Source organism: Cicer arietinum, chromosome 6 (assembly GCF_000331145.2).
Source record: "Cicer arietinum cultivar CDC Frontier isolate Library 1 chromosome 6, Cicar.CDCFrontier_v2.0, whole genome shotgun sequence".
NCBI classification, from domain to species: Eukaryota; Viridiplantae; Streptophyta; class Magnoliopsida; order Fabales; family Fabaceae; genus Cicer; species Cicer arietinum.
This window is the reverse complement of record NC_021165.2, coordinates 65,731,976-65,753,645: the sequence shown is the minus strand read 5'-3', so window position 1 is coordinate 65,753,645 and position 21,670 is coordinate 65,731,976. Positions and strand designations below refer to the sequence as shown.

Below are 21,670 nucleotides of genomic sequence, written 5' to 3'. Positions count from 1 at the left end.
AAAATAGACTGCTGATAAAGTAAAATTTTGGGCCTTTTTTTTAATTCAGTCTTCTCACAAAATTCTAATACAGAAACATTCAAAGCTGAAGAAGCTAATACATAGGTTAACATCAATATCATTTTTCAATTTCCCTTTTCTTAGCTATTGTCTTGTGGCCAGGTTAGGGAAAATAGACGTTTTTTCTCAGCCAATCATTGTGCAAATTTCTTTGCTGAGCAGCTAGTCACTCTCCTCTTATCATTTGTGATCTAAGTCACACCTCTTTATAAATAGAAGTGTCGTTTAACTCTCACAATTCATCCTTCACATCTGTGCTGCTACTCTCACTCTGCTTGATGTCAGAACTCCCACTATCGTCGGTTTTAGAAGTAGAGGTTGGTTTTGTGAGTTGGAAAGGGATTGACGCGTGTTTCTTGAGAAACTTATAGAACGCCACCACTGTACGATCCACATCAACAGTAATCTGCATACACAATGAACCACATACATATTAGATCATCTAAGGATTTAGTTAGTATATGCAGATCCAGGATAGAATGGAGAACTTGTGTGCTGTCGTTTAATTTTCACTTACAGGGTCGGAACTCTTTTTTCCTGCTGGGTAGAAAAGAAGAGTGGGGAACCCATCAGACTGCAAAGTGAACATAACTCGGTGAGTACACATGCATGCACACAAAAGCCATGATGGTATGTAATGCTTAATCGAAAAGTCCAAAATATGAGTTTGGATCAAATGTCATTTGTTTTAAAATAACTGGGGAAGGGATAAACTATTATTAATTAAAGTGGCACAAATAATCATGTTACAATTGTCTCCAAAGAGATTTGAATTACGTCCCTTGAAGTTATAAAGTCAAACTCTCACCACTTCAATGATACCTCATCGACGCCAAATGTCACTTTAATTATAATGGAATAATAGCACATATTATATGCTATGGAAATGTAGTTTAAATTGGGTTTACCTTTGCCCTAGGATGCTCATTTGTTGTTCCATCCATCTTGGCTATTACAATAGAATCAATACTACGAAGATGTTTTGCAAGCTTGTTGTATGTTGGTTCCAAGGCTTGGCAATGGCCACACCAGGGAGCATAAATCTAATATTACAACAACCATTAAATTAAAACAAATAACTGAAACAAGCTACACAAGACAATATGCCTCAAAACTGGTGGGCTAAATTATACCTCAAGTAGAACATCCTTCGACTCATCCAAGACAATATCATCGAAGCTATTGCCAACAACTATTTTCACATCACCATCGTTCTGCCATCGAGTTAGAAAATGTGTTAGAGATGAAAAACTTGGCCAGCAGAATATTGGTGAAAAATAGAATGACTTACGCTTTCAGGAAGTGGATCTGACTTTAGGAAAGGTTTTAGCTTGTTTTCAAGAAAATCTTCCCCGAATGCCTGAATAAAAACATAAAGACTCGAAATTTTTAGCCACAATCTCTTTCAAGCTTTACTAAAGCATAGAAGAAAGCATTCATGAATATTCCATAACATGATAACAAAATGAACAAAGCCCTCGGAGGAAAACGAGAAAAGAGTACCTTAATATTGTCAACGGTCACCTCTCCACCAAGCAAAAATTTTCTGCCATCATCATTTCCTGTGAATGCAAGTACCTATATTCAAAATTTTATGTTACTTGATTTACTTGGAATTGAATTCAAGTTATATAATATGTCATGCATCTCAAGGCTCGTGCACAAAAACAAATAAGGAAAAGGGGAAATTATTACTTTGGGAGCATTTCCGGAGATACCAAAATAGTCTGCAACAGGCTTTCCAACATCTTCATTATCCAATTGCACATGAACAAAGATCAGCTGCAAAGGATCATGGTACAGTAGAAATATGTCATTGTCCTGAAATCAAGATTCTTTGGAGGAAGTGTGGAAACCAAAAATTATTATTTCTTAAAGTTTAAATGGTGCATAGGATTATTATGGAAAGAATATGAACAACAGAAATAGATCAAATTTGAAATATCAAAAAATTAAGCATTGACAGTATCGAATACTGTATTCTGATAATATACAAACAAGGATGGGGCTGTTAATCATAGAATGAAGTGTACACCCACAGAAACTTTTGTAAAATTCAAAACTATTTCGTAAGTCACAACTACTCAGATCAAAAGCAAATTCACAAAGAGATTAATTTCTATGCAATGCCAGTGTAAAACTATTTTATATGCATCCAATAAATCACCACTTTGCTATGTTAAATCCTAAAACAATTCCACAAATATCTACATAAGATGTTGTGATTCGATGCAAGTGTATAAAAATTTACATGGACAATTTATATAAATTAAATCCATTCACAAATCTATATAACTTTGAGCTGGTTTCAAATTATGGTGGTTTGTTAAAAAGACTTGAATCTGAATATTTCTCTCTTACTAATAACAAAGTGTACAAGTATTTATATACATGAGAGGAATAATGTAAGTAGTGATCCTATCATATGATCCTACAGCTGTGGAATCAAATCAAATATCCTTATAAATATAAAAGCTAATAATGAAAAGAGGATAATAACAAATCTGATTACAATCAATTGCTATATCTCAACAAAAAGAAATAAATTTTGAACCTCCTTCCTTACCAAATAGTGTATCCATTTTTAAGAAAATAAAATATAAAACAACAAAGAGACAGAGAAATAGGGAAACAAAACTTCATTGAATTAAAAATTGGTTAATTTAAGAACAAATTCTATGATGTACCATCCTTTGAGCTCCTTAGGACTTAAAAGCTACATAAAATTAGAACTAGTTTTCATAAAAGGCCAGTGATTACAAACACAAGATTTTGACTTAATCCATTGAACCTGGCTACGGAAAGAAAGTCCTTTTCCAACAAGTGGACTAACTACATGGAGCAAATGAAAAAATGATGTTATTTAACCTACTCAGCCGCAAATGGCACAGCTGGACATATCCGGACTTTTAAGTTTGGCAAGCACCACCATAGGAAAGTACATACAACATTCATCAAGTTGATTCCATGCCTTGCAAACTAAAAATTTGTCCACCCTTACTCTCCCCTATTCTATTTTCATGATACACTCAGCCGTAACCAGAATTATAATAAACAGAAAAGCATTCCATTTTATTTGCATTTTTTGGTGAAATAAAAGGCAGATACACGGACAAAAAAAAAAGGCAAATACAAATTTGTCTAGACTCTGGAGAATGAATACAGTGAGAGTATTAAACAATAGCTCGTACGGAAATTACCTTCCCCTTGAAAAGCTTTGCTGCTTCTTGAAATACTGGAATGAAGTTCTCTGTATCATTTGAAGTCACAAACAGCAACAACTACAAGCAAAGTTTAAAACACAACAATGTTGAGGTTTGTTAAGATCCCATTTTCAAGGAAAGTATCTTCCTAGATTAACGAGGGATATAAGCAACTACCTGTTTCTTGATTGGACTTTCAAAAATTACTGGGCCAGTTTCCCTTGTAAAAGTTGTGACCAACGGAAGCTTGTTGGAGGATACAAAGTCAGCTATTGCAGCTTTTACAAATTGGCCATCTGTAGAGACAATGAAATATATTAAGTTTACATTAAAAACTTAATGATGTCTTTTCTCTATTCCGGAGAGAGTGGAACAAGAAAACCAACCAAAATGGTTGAGTTTCTCCTCCTCTTTCTTGAGCAAGACCAAAGCAGGGCGCTTGGCATTTGGGTCAATATGGAAAAGCTTAGCCACATTAGGAATCACAGTTTGGTAAAAATTGACACCATCCTCAAGTTTTGATGCTGCAGCTAGCTCGTCACTCTCAGAACCCTGCACATTATGACAGGTTAAACAAGGCATCAGACCTAACAACCAACACTTTGATAGATTGAATCATCAAAAGTCAGATCGATTAGCTTAATCTAGAGAATCAACATGGAAAATAATCCTTACTCCTTATATTACATGGATTAATTAGGAAGGAAACGAAACAGTGTATCTTTTTCTTACCAAATATGACAAAGCTAACTTAGTATGATCCATATAAATAACAACAACAGATTCATAAAGCCATATTGAAATAGGCATTTAAATTACAAAAAGTTGAATAACTTCTACTCCCGAAGTTGCATTTGATAAAATAAGGTAACCATTAATGCAAGACAATTAAACAAGAATCCCAAAACTTACAACTAAGGAGTCGAGGAAACCCAAAACGACTTTAGTTTCAGAAGTCAATATACGTTCAGCATCATCCAAAGTAGTTATGTTGTATACGCCAGGTCCTATCTTCTTCTTAATCCATGTCACTAGACCATCTCTGCATAAAGCAAAATTTCAACTCATAAAACACCAATTGAAAGCAAAACTTTATCACTATAACCTATGCAGTATCCCACACGTATTGGTGTTGGACACCAATAAATATACATTCAATCACTAAATTATTACTCCTATTGGCATGTCAATGTCAGTGAATCATAGATTATAAATTTCATTTATGATCACAGTTGAGAAAACACACAAGATCGAAAATTGGATTGAAGATGAAAAAAGTTACTTTGTTCTTTGGCCATTGTAAGGTTTATGAACCCCATCGATGAAGAAGTAAACAGTGGGAAAACCCTGAACATCATACTCATGAGCCAATTCATTTTCCTGCGAAGCATCCACCTTAGCCAAAACGACACCGTCGTTTTTCAACTCCGTAGCAGCGGCGGCGTACTCCGGCGCCAATGCTTGACAGTGACCGCACCACGGGGCGTAGAATTCAACCATCACGAAACGGTTATTTTCAATTACTGTGGTGAAGTTTCTCTCCTTCAAAACGACGACGTCTTTTTCATCAACCTCTGGTTCCTTGAACTCTTCATCGGAATGAGGGTCGAAGCCAGAGAAGTCGCCGAAGTCATCGCCGTCGTCGTCTTCTTCTTCGTCATCGCCGAATTGATCGAGATCTGGTAAATTGGCGTGGGCTTGGTGTGAAGTGGAGGCGTCTTCGGGTTCCTCGAGGAAGCTGAGATCTTCGTCGTCGTCGTTGTCGTTTTGGGAAGATTTTTTGCAGAGAGTAAGAGAGAATGAGGAGAGTAGGAGAAGAGTGGTGAGTGAGAGGAAAACGACGAGTCGTCTACGATTTAGCATTTTGATCTATGGATTCAGATTGTTTGGGTTCACCGTCGAAATGGAGCTCGAGTTTACTCTTGAGGCTTTGACTAACGTAAGTCACAGATCAACAAGTGACTAACTAGTACTTACTAATTACGTTTATGCTAAGTAGGTAGTATGTATCTCCTCACTTAAATTTCCTTTTTACTACTCATAATTTTGTTTATTGTGTTGTTCTTTTAACATTATGGTTCTAAGTGAATTTGCAACTTTAAAGATTAATTTTGTTCCTTCATGTTTTTTAAGTTAATATAAATAAACTATTTTATCATTAACTCATTCATAAGCTGACTAAAGTAATTGATATGTTATTAGACGCTCTTAAAACAATCATATGTAGCTGTTAACACATAAAACAATATTGATATATATTTTTGTTTTGAAAATTGAGTGTTGGAACTTCTAGAGATATGAAAAAATAGGACCTTAAAGAATTTTTTTTTGAGATTGTTGTGCTGAGAAATGCATGAAGGTGATTCACGTATACATGTTTGTGGGTTTTTTAGGTTTCACTTATGAGAAAATCCAATAAGAGATTTGTAAGGTTGTTTTTGTTGTTATTATCGAGTCCTATAAATGAGTTTTGGTTGGTTTTACTTTTATTGCACATTTAATTCTGGTTTTGGATTGTGGTTATGCATTGGAGAAGGTTGTAGACTTGTAATTATAGATTTTAAAATAAATGAAATAAAGTTACGAATGAAAAATAAAAAAAGAAATAAAGAACAACAATATATTTAATAATCATTAAGTGTATAAGTTAAATTAATTCAAATATCTTATAATTTTGTTTAATTTTTTAATTAAATCTTTATAATGATGATTTTAAAACCTAAATCAACATAGTCGATTGGATCAATTGAATTAGGAATATACGGTCTATATATACAACTTTTTTAAATAAAAAAAATATTGCAAAATGCATAACAAACATAAATAAATAAATGTTTGATAGGATAGAAACATCAACATTTCTTTTTTTCTTTAAATAAAACTTAAAACATTTTTAGTGTTTGTAACAATTATTTTAGTGGTTCTAACATTTTATCACCATATATTTAAAAAAAAAAACTTATAATTCCAACGACTAATTTGTTTTATTAGTTCTAACGACTAATTTGTTTTATTTCTTTTGATAGACTGCATGTTAATTTGATAGATATTATTTGTTTACTTAAATACAAAATATATATTTCTATTAAAAGTATGATTTAGGATTTATCATGAACATTTTTAGATATTTTTAATATATCTCAGATTAATAGTCATTCAGTCAATTAGTGACATATATACTTAAAGCCTCTTAAAAAGGTCCATTTGTTTTGGAAAATTTTATTATATTCCACAACTGTACTTATATCCCTATAATATTTTAAGAAGTCAACTTTATCTTTGAATTTTTTTACTAAGTTACAAATTCAAATTCACCTTTCTTTTTAACCATTCAAAGACTTTCGGATCAATCAACTCAAGTTTTTCAATATCTTAAAAGATTTTCGAAAACTACCAGAAACTTTTTTATAAGATTTCCAGTACAGAAAGTTGAGAATGCATGTATCGAAAATGTGTAGTTTCATGTTTTCATGTGGTTACAGTTTTCTAATAAAATAGAAAAAATTGATACTCATTTATATATGAAAAACTGAAATGATAATATAGGTAAAATGACTACTTTTAATATTTATATGAGGCAATTATGCCAATTCATCGTATTTGTGGGAGTTGGGGTGTAGGATATAATTTTCTTTGTTTTGCCAATGTTGTAGCACATTGGGGGCCCATAAAATAGTTCCAGGACAGAGCCCAACATTGAGGCCCAAGACTGAAAAAAAAGCCTTTCTCAGATACGACGTAAGAGAGAAGCGTTTACCAAAAGCTAATAGAAAAATGCGCAGTGAATGGGGAAGTGCAATTGAAATAGGGAAGTAACAGGGAAACATTGTTTCAACAAATCTGTCGCAGGAAAAACGAAATTAAACGAAACGAAAACGATGATTAGTATTCTCACCCAGGTACTTTCCTAACACAATCAACCCTCCTCGGAATTTCAATTTAGGTTTCTGTTTCCTCGTTTTGTTTAGCCCAACAATAAAAATAAAATAAAATTAATGGTGTGGATTTCTGAAATTTGATTATTTGAAGTTTTTGATTTGTTGAAATGGTTGTAATACATAACACAGGAGCGGTTATTGGGAGCGTCACTGGGTGTAATATTGACGAGTGTGGTTGTATTGGAGCAACGCAGATACATCTACTCTTCTGTATCGGATTCCCAATCTCACTCTCAGGTTAAAGGCTTATCCATTCCACATTGTCATACTTTACTGCATCAAAGAATTATAAGTTGTATCGGAAATTTTCACCAAAACAACTTAATTAAATGCATATATTGTATATAGTTTTTTGATTGGATATTTTAGATAAGTAGTTAGTTTGATAACATTTTCTCTTTATCATTCATTACTTAGTTAACTACTTATCTAGTAGGATAAACCCTTATGATAAAAATACTTATTTATATAAGTTATTTCTGTAAAAAAGATAAAAGATAAAATTAAGTAAAATTGTTTATAAGATATAAATTGTGTTTATAAGCTATCCGTGAAAGCTAATGAAAATAAGTTGAAAATAGTTTATGATTATGCCATAAGTTGTTTCCGGAAGCTCTTTCAGATAGTCTTACAAGTGCTTATGTTAGTAAATAAGCTCAAATAAGGCAATCCAAAATGTCCCTAATTTTCTCTCACATTTTTTTCTGGTTTTCTAGTGTTGTTCTTTTTTGTTTTGGTGAAAAAGCACTATATCACTCACTGAAACCATCTTTATCGTACTGCTAGCATGTTTTGGTAATTGTCTAAACAAGTGTGAGAGGGAAAATTAGATTTGTGCATGATCTGAAGTTTTTTCTGGCTTGATTATAATGAGTTGTAAGGTGCAGGTAGATAACTGCGTTTATTCTTGAATGAAGCCACATATATGCATTGCAAAATAGCATCATTTATATTTCTAGGTTGCTGAACAAACAATTGTATTGGAAATTGATAAAAGCCAAATAATTTGGTTCTAACTTAAAGGTGTTTTTAAACTGAAATAAGCATTTAGTTGTCCGTGTGTTAGCTCAGTTGGTAGGAGCTTGGGACACAAATACACAGTGCATGTATTAGAACCTTAAATGCGCTGCATTCTTGATCCTCATTTCCCCATATGTGCCCATTGAGCCGGCCTTTAAATAAAAAGAAGAGGAAATAAGCATTTAGTTTCTAACTTATAAGAATAAATTTGTAAGTGTTTTGTGTTCATTGAAAAGCCAAATGAGAGATCATTTGAACACTTGATGCGCAGAAGTTGATCTCAACTTGTGGTAAAGATATCCTAACTAGCTTAAAGCTATGAAGCATTGACATTGACAAAATCACGAGCACGAACACATAGGCTCAATGTCTAACATACTTTTACTCCCTTCTTTCAATAATTTTGAACATCAATCTGTTCCCTTGATATTATATTTCAGAGTCAATAGTCAGTTGGTAGGAGCTAGGGACACCAATAGTCGGTATGCAGGTTTGAACCTGCAATGTGCTGCATTCATGATCCTCATTTCCCCATATGTGTCCGTTGAGCAAGCCTGGGAATAAAAGAAAAGTAGAAATAAGCATTTCGTTTCTAACTCAAACATAAGTTCATAAGTGTTCATGTAGAAGCAAAATGAGAGATCTTTTGAAAATGGAGGTGCAAAGTTGATTTCAACTGGTGGAAAAATTTATTTAACTAGCTCAAAGCGTGACTTATTTCTACTTCCTTTTTTTTAATAACTTTTAATGTCAATTTTCCATGATATTATATTTTAGAGTCCACAGGCTTGAATGACTTTGCATTTGAAATATCGGGCATTCATTCTATCGATATATCAGGCAAAAGAAATGAAGATGTCCATTACTATAGTTTTTTGGTATATAAATAATAAAAAAAAAACACATTCCAAAAAATGGTGACATTAATTAGATATTTTTAGTTATACACCAAAACTGTAGTAATGGATATCTCTATTTCTTTTGAGAAATAGAGAGACCCCATTTCCACCAGTGTCACTGTTGACTTACGAATTTCATGTTTGATTTGCTACTTTTAGATTCTAACCTTTCAGCATTCGTGGACTAGCAGGTTAGAGAACCCATATTTGGGAAGAAATCACGTTCTGAATTTGCACATTCATGGAACAAAACTGTGGATCAAACATTTGGACCTTTGATAAAGTCTCTCAGCTCACGAGGATGGTAGAAATGTTATGAGTTTTTAATACTATATATATTGTGCAATTGTGATATTAAAACATGCAGTAATTGGCCTTTTTATTTATCTTCACATTCTAAATTGTTTGAAGACCAATGTGATGTTATCTGCAACATTCACATGTTCCTTCAGTATATGCATCAAAATACATGATTTTACTAGTTTCTGACTATTGGAATTTACTTACATTGTCTCTATGTCTGGATTGGCATGTTACTGGTGTATGTTGTCTATAGAAACCACTTACGGATTAACTCACTGGTCAGCATTGTACAAATATATGATTCTTTCACTTTGGAGTTTGTGCACTTAGGTTCTAGTTGTAAGGGGAAAATTGCATAGGAATTGCATAGAAATCGCCCCCTCTGAGAAATAGATAAGAGTAGACCTTGAACAATAAGCCACTTCGATATTGTCTTATGTTTTGGTTCAAATACTTCAATTTGAAATACTTCCTTTTGAAATTCAAATATTTGAAGGCAGATTCTACTGTACACCAACTATATAGGTGGAGTATTATCGTCGGGTATATCGTTATTTAATTAAACGGTCTCGATTACAAAGTTTTAGATATTGCAAAGAAAAAACACACCTCAATGCTTTTCATCTATTCCTCCCCCTCAGCTCTTTGGGTTCCTCTCGAGTCAAAGAATAGTGCCATCACTATTAATCTTCTCTGGCCTTGTAGAATGTAGACATCCTCCAGCTAGTCCCATTAGTAAAAAACTGTCACTGTTAGTCTCTCCATATAGGCACCACAGTTACTAACCTCACCAGAAAAAATAAAAAATGAACTTTCAAGTCCCTCCAATGCCATCTTGAGATCTTCAGAGTCAAATGATTTTCAAAGAGAATTGGAAAGAAACAACTCTTACAAAGGAGATAAAATATGGACATTAATAGCCCTTATAAAAAACCGGGAGACTAAAATCCACGACTGACCCAGTTTTTAAGTGATTACGTGAACTGTTAAATGTTCTACGTTGCATTAATTGCATTAAGACGCCATATCTTGCAAAAGTTGAAGGACAAATCAGTCAGTCCATCACAAGGTGAATGGGTAAGGAAATTCACAAATTTCATCGCTTAAATTTGAATTCCATTAGTGCATCTATCATGTATCGAATAATACGTACTATTTTGGTGATTATTCATCTGTGCTTCATTTTTACTCACATGATATTAAATACATTATCAGATTATGTTCAAGACTTTAGCTTTAGTTGTTAGGGCATGCCTGTTTTGCAAATAAAATGCATCAGACAATTGACATTTCCATCCCTAAAAACATTTTTATTAGTTATCCTTTTGCATATGAGGAGAACCTGCTGTTTTGTATATGCATTGCTTATCTTGACAGTGCCAGTTAAAGTTGGAAAACCCATGACATAAAATTGTAAATATTTTTAATTAAATTAGACATTAATCACTATCAATAATTGCAGTCTGCTACTGCAATTGTAAAGTCTCCATAATAAAATTACAATTGCAATTATGATCGCATTAGACGGTATTTTGTTGCAATATTAAGATTAATTGTGTTAACGGCAACTGCTTTTAGAAGTTAGAACCATAATTGTAGATACATTGTCTAACCATAAACAAGGAGAAATTAAAAGGGAATAAACGACTAACTAATATTGAGAAAGTGATGTGTCTTGTAAAGAAAAAACTCAAAATGAATATAGACACACTCATACTCATTATTGCATACACATTAAGCATGAGATTGAACATTACTAATAGTTCTACTCATGTTCACTTGGCGGGTGACCTTTACATAGTAAACTCCAATAACTAAAAGAACGACAAAAGTAACAAGAAAGATAATGCCAGCCACAAAACCAGCTCCAATTTGTTTCCCACTTTTCTGTGATTCTTCAGCTGAAGCTTTGTTTTCATAATATTTCTGATTGGCTTCTACTTGAGGTAGTGGTGAACATTTGGATGCAGTGCAAGAGTCTTTGGTCTTAGGAGTTTGTGCATTGGGATGGAAGAAGATATATGCTGATGGTGGAAAAGCTACAGGGTTTTCGTAAACAAGACCATGAGGAGCTCTTTCTTCTTGAGATGTTATAGAGACAAGTGTTAAGGAAAGGAGGAAGAGTAAGGACAAGTTTATTATGGGACTCATGTTTGTTATTTTGGGTTTTGTGTAAAAACTTGGAAGTAGAAAAATATGTAGCTTTTAGGTGAGAAGTTGTGGGTGGTGTGCTCTGGCCTTTTATAATGACTTTAGGTCTTGAGGAAGTGCTTTCCTTGGACTTGAATTTAGATATATAGAATAGAATTATTTCACACTCATACAGTCATTATTGTTTAATTAATTAAAATATGACTGCTTAAATGACTTAGTAAAACCGATTCAAAACAAGCTATTAAAATATATATCATATAATCAAATATAATCAAGATTGGTTGATTCACATTCATGACGATGTAAATGTGCGACTACCATTTAATTTATTTTCAAGTAATTGAAACCAATAAAATTAGGAAATGCTTTTGGTTAAGAGATGGGTGATATTTTTTGGGTTTTTTTTATCTTTAAAAAAGATGATAAATTCTTTTTTTTATCTATAAAATGAAATAAGGCAAACTATTGGCAGAATGATGCTTATAACTTCTTTTTTTTTATCTATAATAAAAAGTAGTGCTTATTTAATCATGTTTCATGTGCTTGAGTAAGCGTGGAGTAGTGAATAATATCATTGGATGATTAATTGAAAACTATCCACAATTAAAAGATAATCATGCACATATCATCTATGGATTTGGGTATTTAATCAAGAATTATAGTAATCAAATGCTAATTTTGACATTAACTGTTTGTAAGGAGTACTTAGAGGCTCCATAATGCATATGCATATTAATGTGTTAGAAAATGATTTGCACATTGCTTCTTTTCTACGTGGAAAAATAGAAGCAGTTAAAGCGTGGGGTTGGCTTAGCTTAGAGGGGCAGCAAAGGGAGCAAATGCTATGGCTACAGCGACAGGCATGCCTTGCTTGCCACAGCCACTCCATTTATGTGAATATCAATCATGTGATCTTAATTTAAAATCATGTCACTCTTCATGCTTTCTTTAATTACATTTATATATATTCACTTTCATTTAATGCCCTTGTGCAGGGAAAGTGGACACTTAATGTGACTCTCTTTAATAGTTCTTCCCTTGGCAGCACCAACATTAACATTAACTCACTTTTAATATACTCATATAGTCTAACCAATAATTAATTGACATTATCTGATTTTTCAAGTTTTTTAGTCGATTACTTGCATAGTCCACAGCAAAACCTAGATGGACTACCCATTTAGAATGATCGAGGAGGCAACATTTAAGAATGTTAGGCTACCTGATGGCAACTTATTAATTTTTGTAATGAATTTAGTAGAGCATTTTGTTTAATTACTGTTTGGAATTTAAGTTGGTTGTAACATTTGATTACTCAAACAAACTATATGCCACATTTGATTTTTTTTTTCTTCATAAAAGACCAAAACTATTTTTTTTATATTTACTAAAACACTCGATATCGTTAAGTTGGATATCATGTTCCGAATTTGAATCTGAGATCTCACAATTGTATCAGTATTGTGGTATTTATCTAACAACTCACTTGCCTAAAGGCAAAAACGCTAAAGTAAGAACTTTAGGCATAAAAAATAAGATTTACTTAATAACGAAAAAGTATCTTTAAATTAGGGGTACTCACATCTAAACCGATAAAAAAAAAACAACATATCAATTCAAAATAATTTGACAATCGCACAAAATTAAATATTATTGGATTTGTTTGAATTTCTTTTATAAAAACTGCATGAATCAAATATAATTTTTAAAACCGAATTAAACTGCATATAAATCAATTTTAAATACTTATTTAATTTTTATAAGTATTATATACTGCACTAACCAATTATTTATTAGTATTAATTTTTATTAATAGTATTGATTTGTTTAATTTAATTTATTTTTTCACTATTGCATATATTTCAAACATAATCCATTAATATTATTTTTTATTATTAATTTTTAATATATTAAATGTTATATTTTTTTCAAACTTGCTCTACTTTAACGTAACTTTAACTTTATAATAATAATATTTATTTAATATTATATAAATTTTAATTTAAATAATAAAAAATGAATCTAATTTAAAATTGCATTAATTCAGATTTGATGGAATTGATTTTTTTTAGAATGTTATTCAAATCGAACTAAATTGAAAGTATTTTTATTTTTGAATTAGATGAACTTTTACTTTATAATTGATCCAAACCGCACTCCTAACACCCCTACTTTAAACAAATTAATTTATGGTATTATTATTGATTATATTATAAATTTATTTTTAATTATATGTTGGCTTAGTTGATAAAGTCTAAGTCTTTGAGTCTTTTATTCATGATTCAAATTCAAACTATGTCATTATTTTTATATGTTTTACTTAAATAATATATATTAAAAGATTTTCAATAGATAATGAAAAATTAATTTTATTATATGTTTTAAAAAATATAATGATATCTTCATAAATATAATCAAATATTTTGATTTACTTTTACAAAACTCATAATTTTTTGTTATTATTCCATATTTAAAGAAGAGAAGTTTGTTGGGCCATCTGAATTTTTAAATGTCTCTTTGAACTTGTAGTCCAGTACCTTATAGTTTTTTCTAAATTAATAAAGACAAGTTCAGGTGCATTGATTTTTGGACACTTAAAAAGTTAAATAACAAAACATTAGTAAAAAATATCCTTCAAAACACAAAGAGGATAAAATATAAAAATATAATTTGTACAAAAAAATAAACAAAATTTGTACATAAAAATAAAATTTAAATTCACGTCCTTGTAAAAAGTAGTCAAATCTTTATAAAAGTATAATTTTTTCTAACGCTTTAATTTAACATAAGCGTGTGCATTGTTGATCGTCATGACAATTAGTAAAATTTAAGGCTCTATAACATTCAATTATATAACCACCATTTAAAAAAAATCATTGAATTTATATCGTACTTACGTGGTACTAACTTCAACACTCGTAGTAGTATTGTTTAAATATCTAAATATACATACTTGTTTAGTGATAACAAAAATTAAACATATATGTTAGTTGAACTTTTAACTATAGATTAAATCAGTAAATATTCAACATTTAAAACATATTAAATGAGTAAATATAAAATAATAACTCTCAAATTATCTATTACAATAAATTCATAATTGGTCAGTAATATTCAATCAAAATAATAAAATATAAATAATTAAATTTGATAAATTTTATCTAAAAGATACATAAAAAAATTATAACTAAGAACATAACTAATTCAATGCGATTTATTTTTAATGATGAGTAGGCCTTGTTGTTCATTGTTGGAGACAGTGGAACTGCAAGTGGTTCAACAATTATTTCCACCTTCATTCCATGGAAGCAAAAACCTCTGCCACATAGGAAGTAATATGACCTTGCCTCTAGTAGTTGGAAAACATCTCTTCCTCCTCTTGTAATGTTGTTTATGAAGTCGCTGTCAATACATTTCTCATAATTTGTTTTGTTCACTTCAAGAACATTATGGATGTGCTTGTCAAAACCAAAATCTATGTACACAAAACAAAATTCGTTAAAGAAATATTTTAATAATATAAAATAAAATGGTCATATATTAATAGGATTTAATTTATATTTATAAAAAAAAAATACACTAGTCAATGAACCATAATCATCAATTCATTACAAATATTTATCTTTTATTCTAACTAATTGTTAACATTATTTTTACTATGACAAAATATAAAAATTAAACTCATAATGGACCAAGAAGGATAAGAAAATTGATGAAGGATCTTACATAGCCAATCACCCTTGTAGAAACGCTCATTACTTGTCCAATTTGTGAAGTTAACTTTTGGTTTCCAAGTAAACCTTCCACCTCCAACCCTATGTAGCATTGGTTCTCTGCCTTCAGTTATGGAATACCCCATTGTGATGATCATCAATAAGCACACAATTATTTTTCTACTAACTTCCATTCCCTACCCTTCTTAGTTCCTATTGTTCAAACAATTAATTAGAATTTTCAAATGGACAAAAAGATTAACTTAATTTTGTGGCAAAGTTCATGGCAAAAGTGTGAGGAAAATTGGAGCCAAAATTTGTGTGTTTCTATCCATCATGATAGTGGCTCATCGAAATATTGCCTTCGTGTTTGGAGAAATTAGAGTGAAAAAGAAATCATGAGTTCAACAAATCTTTTTAATAAATTAACAATTCATTATTAATATTGACTATTTTTTAAAAAAATTATTCAATTAAGAAGGAGTTGACTCTCAACCTCAGCATAAATACTTTGTTGGTGGCAAGGGTTGATCAAAAAAATATGATCCAAAAACATATCAAACAGAAGGCCAAATTATTTGAATAATAAATGAGGTGTATGAGCATCTTTAATTAGGGTCATGCGATAAATTTTTAGATCTTTGATAGAAGAGTTTACTAATTATCGCTTTTATTAACTTTTCTTTTATAATATGCATCATATGATTTTTTTACAGTGCTTTTATAACAATTTTTTTTCATAGAAACTGAAATAAGAAGAGTTGAATTTAGTTGGATTGCCTTTAAGTGATGTCACTTGGAATAAATTTATACACTGAAGATGTCTGTGTTAGTTTGAAGTTTGTTTTACAATAGAGTATCTACTAAGAATAACTTGTTCATTTGGATTTTCAGTTGTGTTTAGGAGGGTGTGATTGTCTAGAAATGTCGCAACACTTGTTCTTCTGAGTGTTCTTTTTTTTGGACATATTTTGTATGAGGTTTTACCATGGTTGAGTATTAGGTGTGCATTGCCTAATAGTTGTTTGGTTCATGTTCAACACTTTATTGGATTGAGTTCAAGAGGTATATTTGTTTGTCCAAGTCTCTGTACTATTTGGTTAGTGTGCATTTAGACTATTTAAAACAATAAATAATTTAATTTTTGGTCAAGTGAGAAGAGTGTTGACATATCTAATCTAATCCTAGATTTGGTTATTATAAATTATTAAAAAAAAATTAAATTATTACAAATAAAATGATTTTGATACTCAATAATTTAGATATTATTATTTAGAGATTTAAAAAAAAACAGAAATTGTATTGAATTTGTTTGACAAAAAGAAAATCACTTTTTTTTTTAAAAAAAAATTATATATAAAAAATGATTATTTTTGAGAAGCTACTAAAAACAACACTTTCTCATTTAAGCGGTTTTTAGATTTTTTATATTTTAAAATTTTTAATTTTTAAGAAAACTATAACAAAAAGACTAAAAAATTTAAAAGTGATTATTTTTTATTTAATTGCAGTTTTGGTTCCTTATTTTAGCTGAATCACGGAAATAATTCCTCAAATTTATTTCTCCCAAATCTGATGAAGTGTCATCTTTTTGCGCTTATTTAAGTCACATCATGCCTCAATATTTCGTTGTGCAACAATTGTACATGAAATCTATTATCATAAATGGTGTGATGTGTCTTAAAAAAATGACACTTCATCAAAATTTGGACTAAAATTCTGTTTGGAGACCAAAATTGAAGAGAAATAAAATAAAGGAACTACTTTCGTGATTCAGATAAAATAAGAAACCAAAACTACAATGAAACTATTATTTGATTTAAAAACAGTAATTCTTTAGAAACAAAAAACTATAACAATCATGCTCTAAGTTAATGTCGTTGACTTTTATTACAGTAAAGGTGACAAATTTCTCATATAATCTTCATCATTGAAGTTCGAATCCTTAGATATGTTTAGAAAATGTTTCATATAATTTCTCTTTTGTCTAAATATTTTTTTTCTTGTTTTGGTTGACCTTAATTGTATTTAGTTGTTCATTGCACTTATTGTACAATGAATAGTTTTTAATTTAAGTTTATTTTATTGGTCAAAATAAACTAAAATCTAGAATAAAAATTAGATTCCGATAAAGATGGTAAAATGTGGACTTTGTGAAGGTGAGAGTATTTTTGAACCACTTTGAGTGAAGATCCTTTAGGTTTAAAACTTTTGGAAGACAATGAAGGGTTGTGTGTATTAGTGAGAGTTTAAAGAGTTGGGCTTAACAATACTTCAATAAAATAGACTTAAACAGTAATAAAAAGGAAATGTAACATAGAGATGAAACCATCAATAAAATCTATCTATACATTAAAATAAAAACCAAATATAATTCTATAGCAAGAATGACATTTGTCACTTAATAATAATAATTAGTTATTTTAAATTTTCTATTAGTAGAAAGAATTTTATTATTATTTTTTATTTGGTTACTTAAATTTTGTTTTTTATTAAAATTTAATTTTTGTATAAAAATTAGCGTTAATTTATTTTTATTAAAATTTAAAAAGATTATTGAGAACATAAATTTATTTAAAACTTTACAATATTTTATTTAACATTTGTTATCAGATGTAATTTCAAAGGAGCAATTACCTTTCTTATAATTTGTTTTATTTTTTACAAATTTTAATTATCTTTTACAACAATTTTGGTAACACAATATTGTTTTTACATTTTTTCTTATAATTTGTATATTGTTTAAGTTTAAATTTTAGTTAATTTTTATCTTCAAATTAATTGTTATTCGTTTATTATTTAAAAATTATTGTTGAATTTTCATTATATAATTTTGTAGAACTAAATTTAAGAAAAACTTTAAACTATCATTTTTTTAAAATTAAATAAAAAAACAATTTGAGAATGCGTTGAACTTCGTTAATCATAATTTTTGTTATAATTTTCTTCTAAGTCACCGTTTCAAATACTCTATTATTGACTTATCAATATACTCCTTTTTATGCACATTGCCCCACTTCATACTTAAAGCCAATGCCTTTTCATTTTACAAGACTTAATTAAAGTCTCGTTGTGTTGTGTTCCATTCACTATAGTTGCTCATAAATAATGACATTTTTTTTCAAAGAAGAAACCAAAAAGTGGTTTTCTTTTAGACCTATGAAAGAATTAATTTTCACTTTAAATGCACCATTAGTATCTTAAACCTTCTTCAAGTGCTGCTTTTTTTTTTTATTGACCGACTATTTGCATTCAAAATGAAATTTTGACTGATTTTTTTTCTTCCATAATTCTTCTCTATTGTTTCTTTCTAACGGTGTTTCTTCCACATAGGTAGGAGTAGGGGTGGACATGGGTCGGATAGGGTCGGATTCGGGTCAAAAACCTAAACCCGATTGAATCCTCGGGTGGTACTAATGGGCCCAATTTCGTCCGTTTTTTATTTCGGGCCAGTCGGGTTCGGGCCAGTCGGGTGACGGTTGTGAACGGGTGGGTCAAAACGGGTTAGACTTCTGGACTTTGTTGGGCCTTTCTTTTTCATTTTAAAAAAAAGTTAAATAATGTGACCTAACCATAAAAAATAATTTGACCCAATATAGTTTGTTATATTTAAGACAACTCTGGCCCATTAAAATAAATGGTCCAACCTGCCAATCAGACTCATATTTGTTTTATAACTTCAATTTTTGTTTTATAAATTCAATTTTTTATTACAATATTAATCAAAATATAATCCAATCAAAAATTTATTGTATTATTGTTCTCAAGACATTGCATTCACATTGGCCACAAAATCTAAGCCAAATATTAAATCACAAATTCACATTCACATGATCAATACAAATTACATTCACACAACCAATACAAATTAAAATTCTCAAGTATAAATTACATAAATTACATCTTAATCAACCTTATTAAAATGACAGTAATCAAAGGAATATTGCTGCACCATGAGGATTTCCTAGTGATTTCAGTAGTTTCTGCACACATAATGCAAATTAGAAGAAAAAAAATAACAGTGGAATTGAAAAAAAATAGCAGTTTCTCAGTATATTTTGTATTCTCCTTTGTCTGTGATGTAATGAAATCTTAGGAGAAAAAGATGGAAAGTTAAGAGAAGGAACATTCATAACATCTATGTTTCAATGAAATCTTTTGTAAGGAAATCTATAAGGAGTTGTAAGAAAACACAAAAGTACCTTTCAAACTCAGACATGCAAAATCAATTTACTTTCTATTTTAAACTCTATATGACATTGTCTTAGCTCTTTCAACTGCACAACAATATCACCAGTTAGAGTAACTTGCTGCAAAATATTAATACAACAAAACAATCTATAAACCCTACATTTTCAAACAGAAAATAAAATGTCAACGTACAGTTATTTAGAAGATAACTTTCTTGTTTGGCATCAGTATGCATTTTCTGAGATACTGTGATATATGCATACCATACAAACACACAATATCATATACACATAACCATTGATACTACAACAGAAAGCCTCACACAAAATAAAAGTTATAGTTAAAAATTAATAGTTAAGTATTTAGAAAAACTTGAAACTAAAAGAGGCAGAAGCTATTGAAAGTAAACACTTTGACCAAAAACTTGCATAATACAATCAACAATATACTCATAGAACTCTAACCTTACATTATATGCTTCTTGCTCTGAGCCAACAAACAAAAAAGATGCTCCTGATCATAGAAAGCTTAACAAGATGAAAATGCTAGTTATAAAAAATAAACCCTAATTGTAAAAAATAATAAGGAAATCATAACAGAAAATCATAAAACTTTCTACGAGTACCTTTCTATGTGCAGTTGTGAGCTTTCTCCAACACTCTTTTGCCCCTTTTCCATTTGTGGTTGAAGATGTGAGATCGAAAAGAGTATAATATAATGAAGTGAATAAAAGAGAGGTCGAGATACTAGAGAGATGAGATCAAGAGCTTCTAAGATGTGTTACTGGGGTCTCGAAGGAAGGTTTCGAAGGAAAAGAAAATGATAGTTGAAAACAAGAGAAAAGATGCAGAGCAAGGGTTTTCTGGGCGGCTAGGGTTTGCTGGGCGGCTAGGGTTTGCTGGAAGTAGTGATTTTATATGAAAAGTTGAAATGGACTGGGCCAAAATATGGAGAGGAAGGTTGGGCCTCAATCTCATATATATTGGGCGGTCGGTTACGGTTGCCGATGGATCCAATTTCTTCACCCGAACCCGACCATTGTAGACCGTGTATATCCATTGAAGTTCACCCGCGAAATCCGACAACCCGATCCAAACCACCCGTTTGCTTATGGGCCGTATGGGTCGGCCGGTTATGGGCGGGTGTGGCAAATCTGTCCACCCCTAGGTAGGAGAATGCATGTCTACTTTTAATTTTAGATGCTATTATTTATAACCTTTTACAATTAATTAATGTTGGGTGGATTCACTCCCCAAGTGGAACCCACTGGTTTTATTAGTATTATTATTATTATTGAAAAAAAAGAAAGAAAAAAAAAGATATTATTGAGTTAGGCCCACTTGAAGGTAATAAAAGGGATTTAGAAATCCCTAAGAAGACATACAAAAAGAAGAACAGTTGACAGAGAAGAAAAATAAGGGTTTGGTTTCAGTGGTGGTAACAGGTGTGTAGCAAACTTGCTCCGTTTGATCTACAAATTTAGTATGTTATTCCTACCACTGAGTTTGTTACTTTAATATATAATTTGAGTAGTTTTATCTTCTCTGAGAGTTACTTTGGCATACCCACTTTAGTGGAAGGTTGTTATAAGGTTGTTATAGGGTTGTTATTGTTGATTGATATTCCCTATTGTTATTAGGAAGACTGTTGGCGTATCCATTAATTATTATAGTGAAAGTTTTTACTGGACTAGGTCCCGTGGTTTTTATTCTCTCAATTTGAGAGAATTTTTCCACGTTAAAAATTGCGTTTGTCTCATATTTAATTTTCTGCCAATTATTATTGCTCTTGGAATTGTATTTTCTGTTTGGCCATTTATCTGCACAGGTGGGGGGAAAATATTCTGCATTATTGAGATAATTATCGCTAATTATCTCTAGTTTTTCCCAACAAAGTGGTATCTAGAGCTCGGTTATTTGATTTGTGCATTTAAATGGAGGAGGAAAATAAATGTCCCAATATGATTAAACTCAACTCTTCTAATTATACACTTTGGAAGACTCTCATGGAAGACATATTATACAGTAAAGATTTGTATGATCCTATTGAGGGTGACACTACTAAACCCGCAGATAAATCTGACGCTGACTGGAAGAAGATGAATAGAAAGGCAGTGGCGTTGATCAGGCAGTGGTTGGATCTTAGTGTGTATCCACATGTTGAAACTGAAATAAATGCTAACAAGATGT

At 30.8% G+C, this 21,670-nt stretch overlaps 4 protein-coding genes across 4 annotated transcripts; 1 reads left to right on the top strand and 3 right to left on the bottom strand.

Moving 5' to 3' along the window:
• Positions 1–15: 15 nt before the first annotated feature.
• LOC101512660 (protein disulfide isomerase-like 1-4) lies at positions 16–5,262 on the bottom strand. Its single transcript, XM_004505933.4, has 12 exons — positions 4,546–5,262; positions 4,176–4,305; positions 3,650–3,815; positions 3,441–3,559; positions 3,261–3,341; positions 1,756–1,842; positions 1,564–1,638; positions 1,352–1,420; positions 1,194–1,274; positions 969–1,103; positions 578–634; positions 16–466 (listed from the first exon to the last, which is right to left on the bottom strand). The coding sequence occupies exons 1-12, from the start codon at positions 5,124–5,126 to the stop codon at positions 293–295; spliced, it is 1,755 nt and encodes a 584-aa protein (XP_004505990.1). The 5' UTR covers positions 5,127–5,262; the 3' UTR covers positions 16–292.
• A 1,745-nt stretch (positions 5,263–7,007) lies between these two features.
• LOC101512970 (uncharacterized) lies at positions 7,008–9,637 on the top strand. Its single transcript, XM_004505934.4, has 3 exons — positions 7,008–7,162; positions 7,331–7,438; positions 9,312–9,637. The coding sequence occupies exons 1-3, from the start codon at positions 7,142–7,144 to the stop codon at positions 9,426–9,428; spliced, it is 246 nt and encodes an 81-aa protein (XP_004505991.1). The 5' UTR covers positions 7,008–7,141; the 3' UTR covers positions 9,429–9,637.
• Positions 9,638–11,157: 1,520 nt separating this feature from the next.
• LOC101513297 (uncharacterized) lies at positions 11,158–11,574 on the bottom strand. The gene has a single exon (XM_004505935.4). The coding sequence runs from the start codon at positions 11,572–11,574 to the stop codon at positions 11,158–11,160; it is 417 nt and encodes a 138-aa protein (XP_004505992.1).
• Positions 11,575–14,695: 3,121 nt separating this feature from the next.
• Positions 14,696–15,535, bottom strand: LOC101491787 (early nodulin-like protein 20). Its single transcript, XM_004505953.3, has 2 exons — positions 15,304–15,535; positions 14,696–15,052 (listed from the first exon to the last, which is right to left on the bottom strand). Exons 1-2 carry the CDS (start codon positions 15,482–15,484, stop codon positions 14,739–14,741), a joined length of 495 nt encoding a protein of 164 aa, XP_004506010.2. The 5' UTR covers positions 15,485–15,535; the 3' UTR covers positions 14,696–14,738.
• Positions 15,536–21,670: the final 6,135 nt, after the last annotated feature.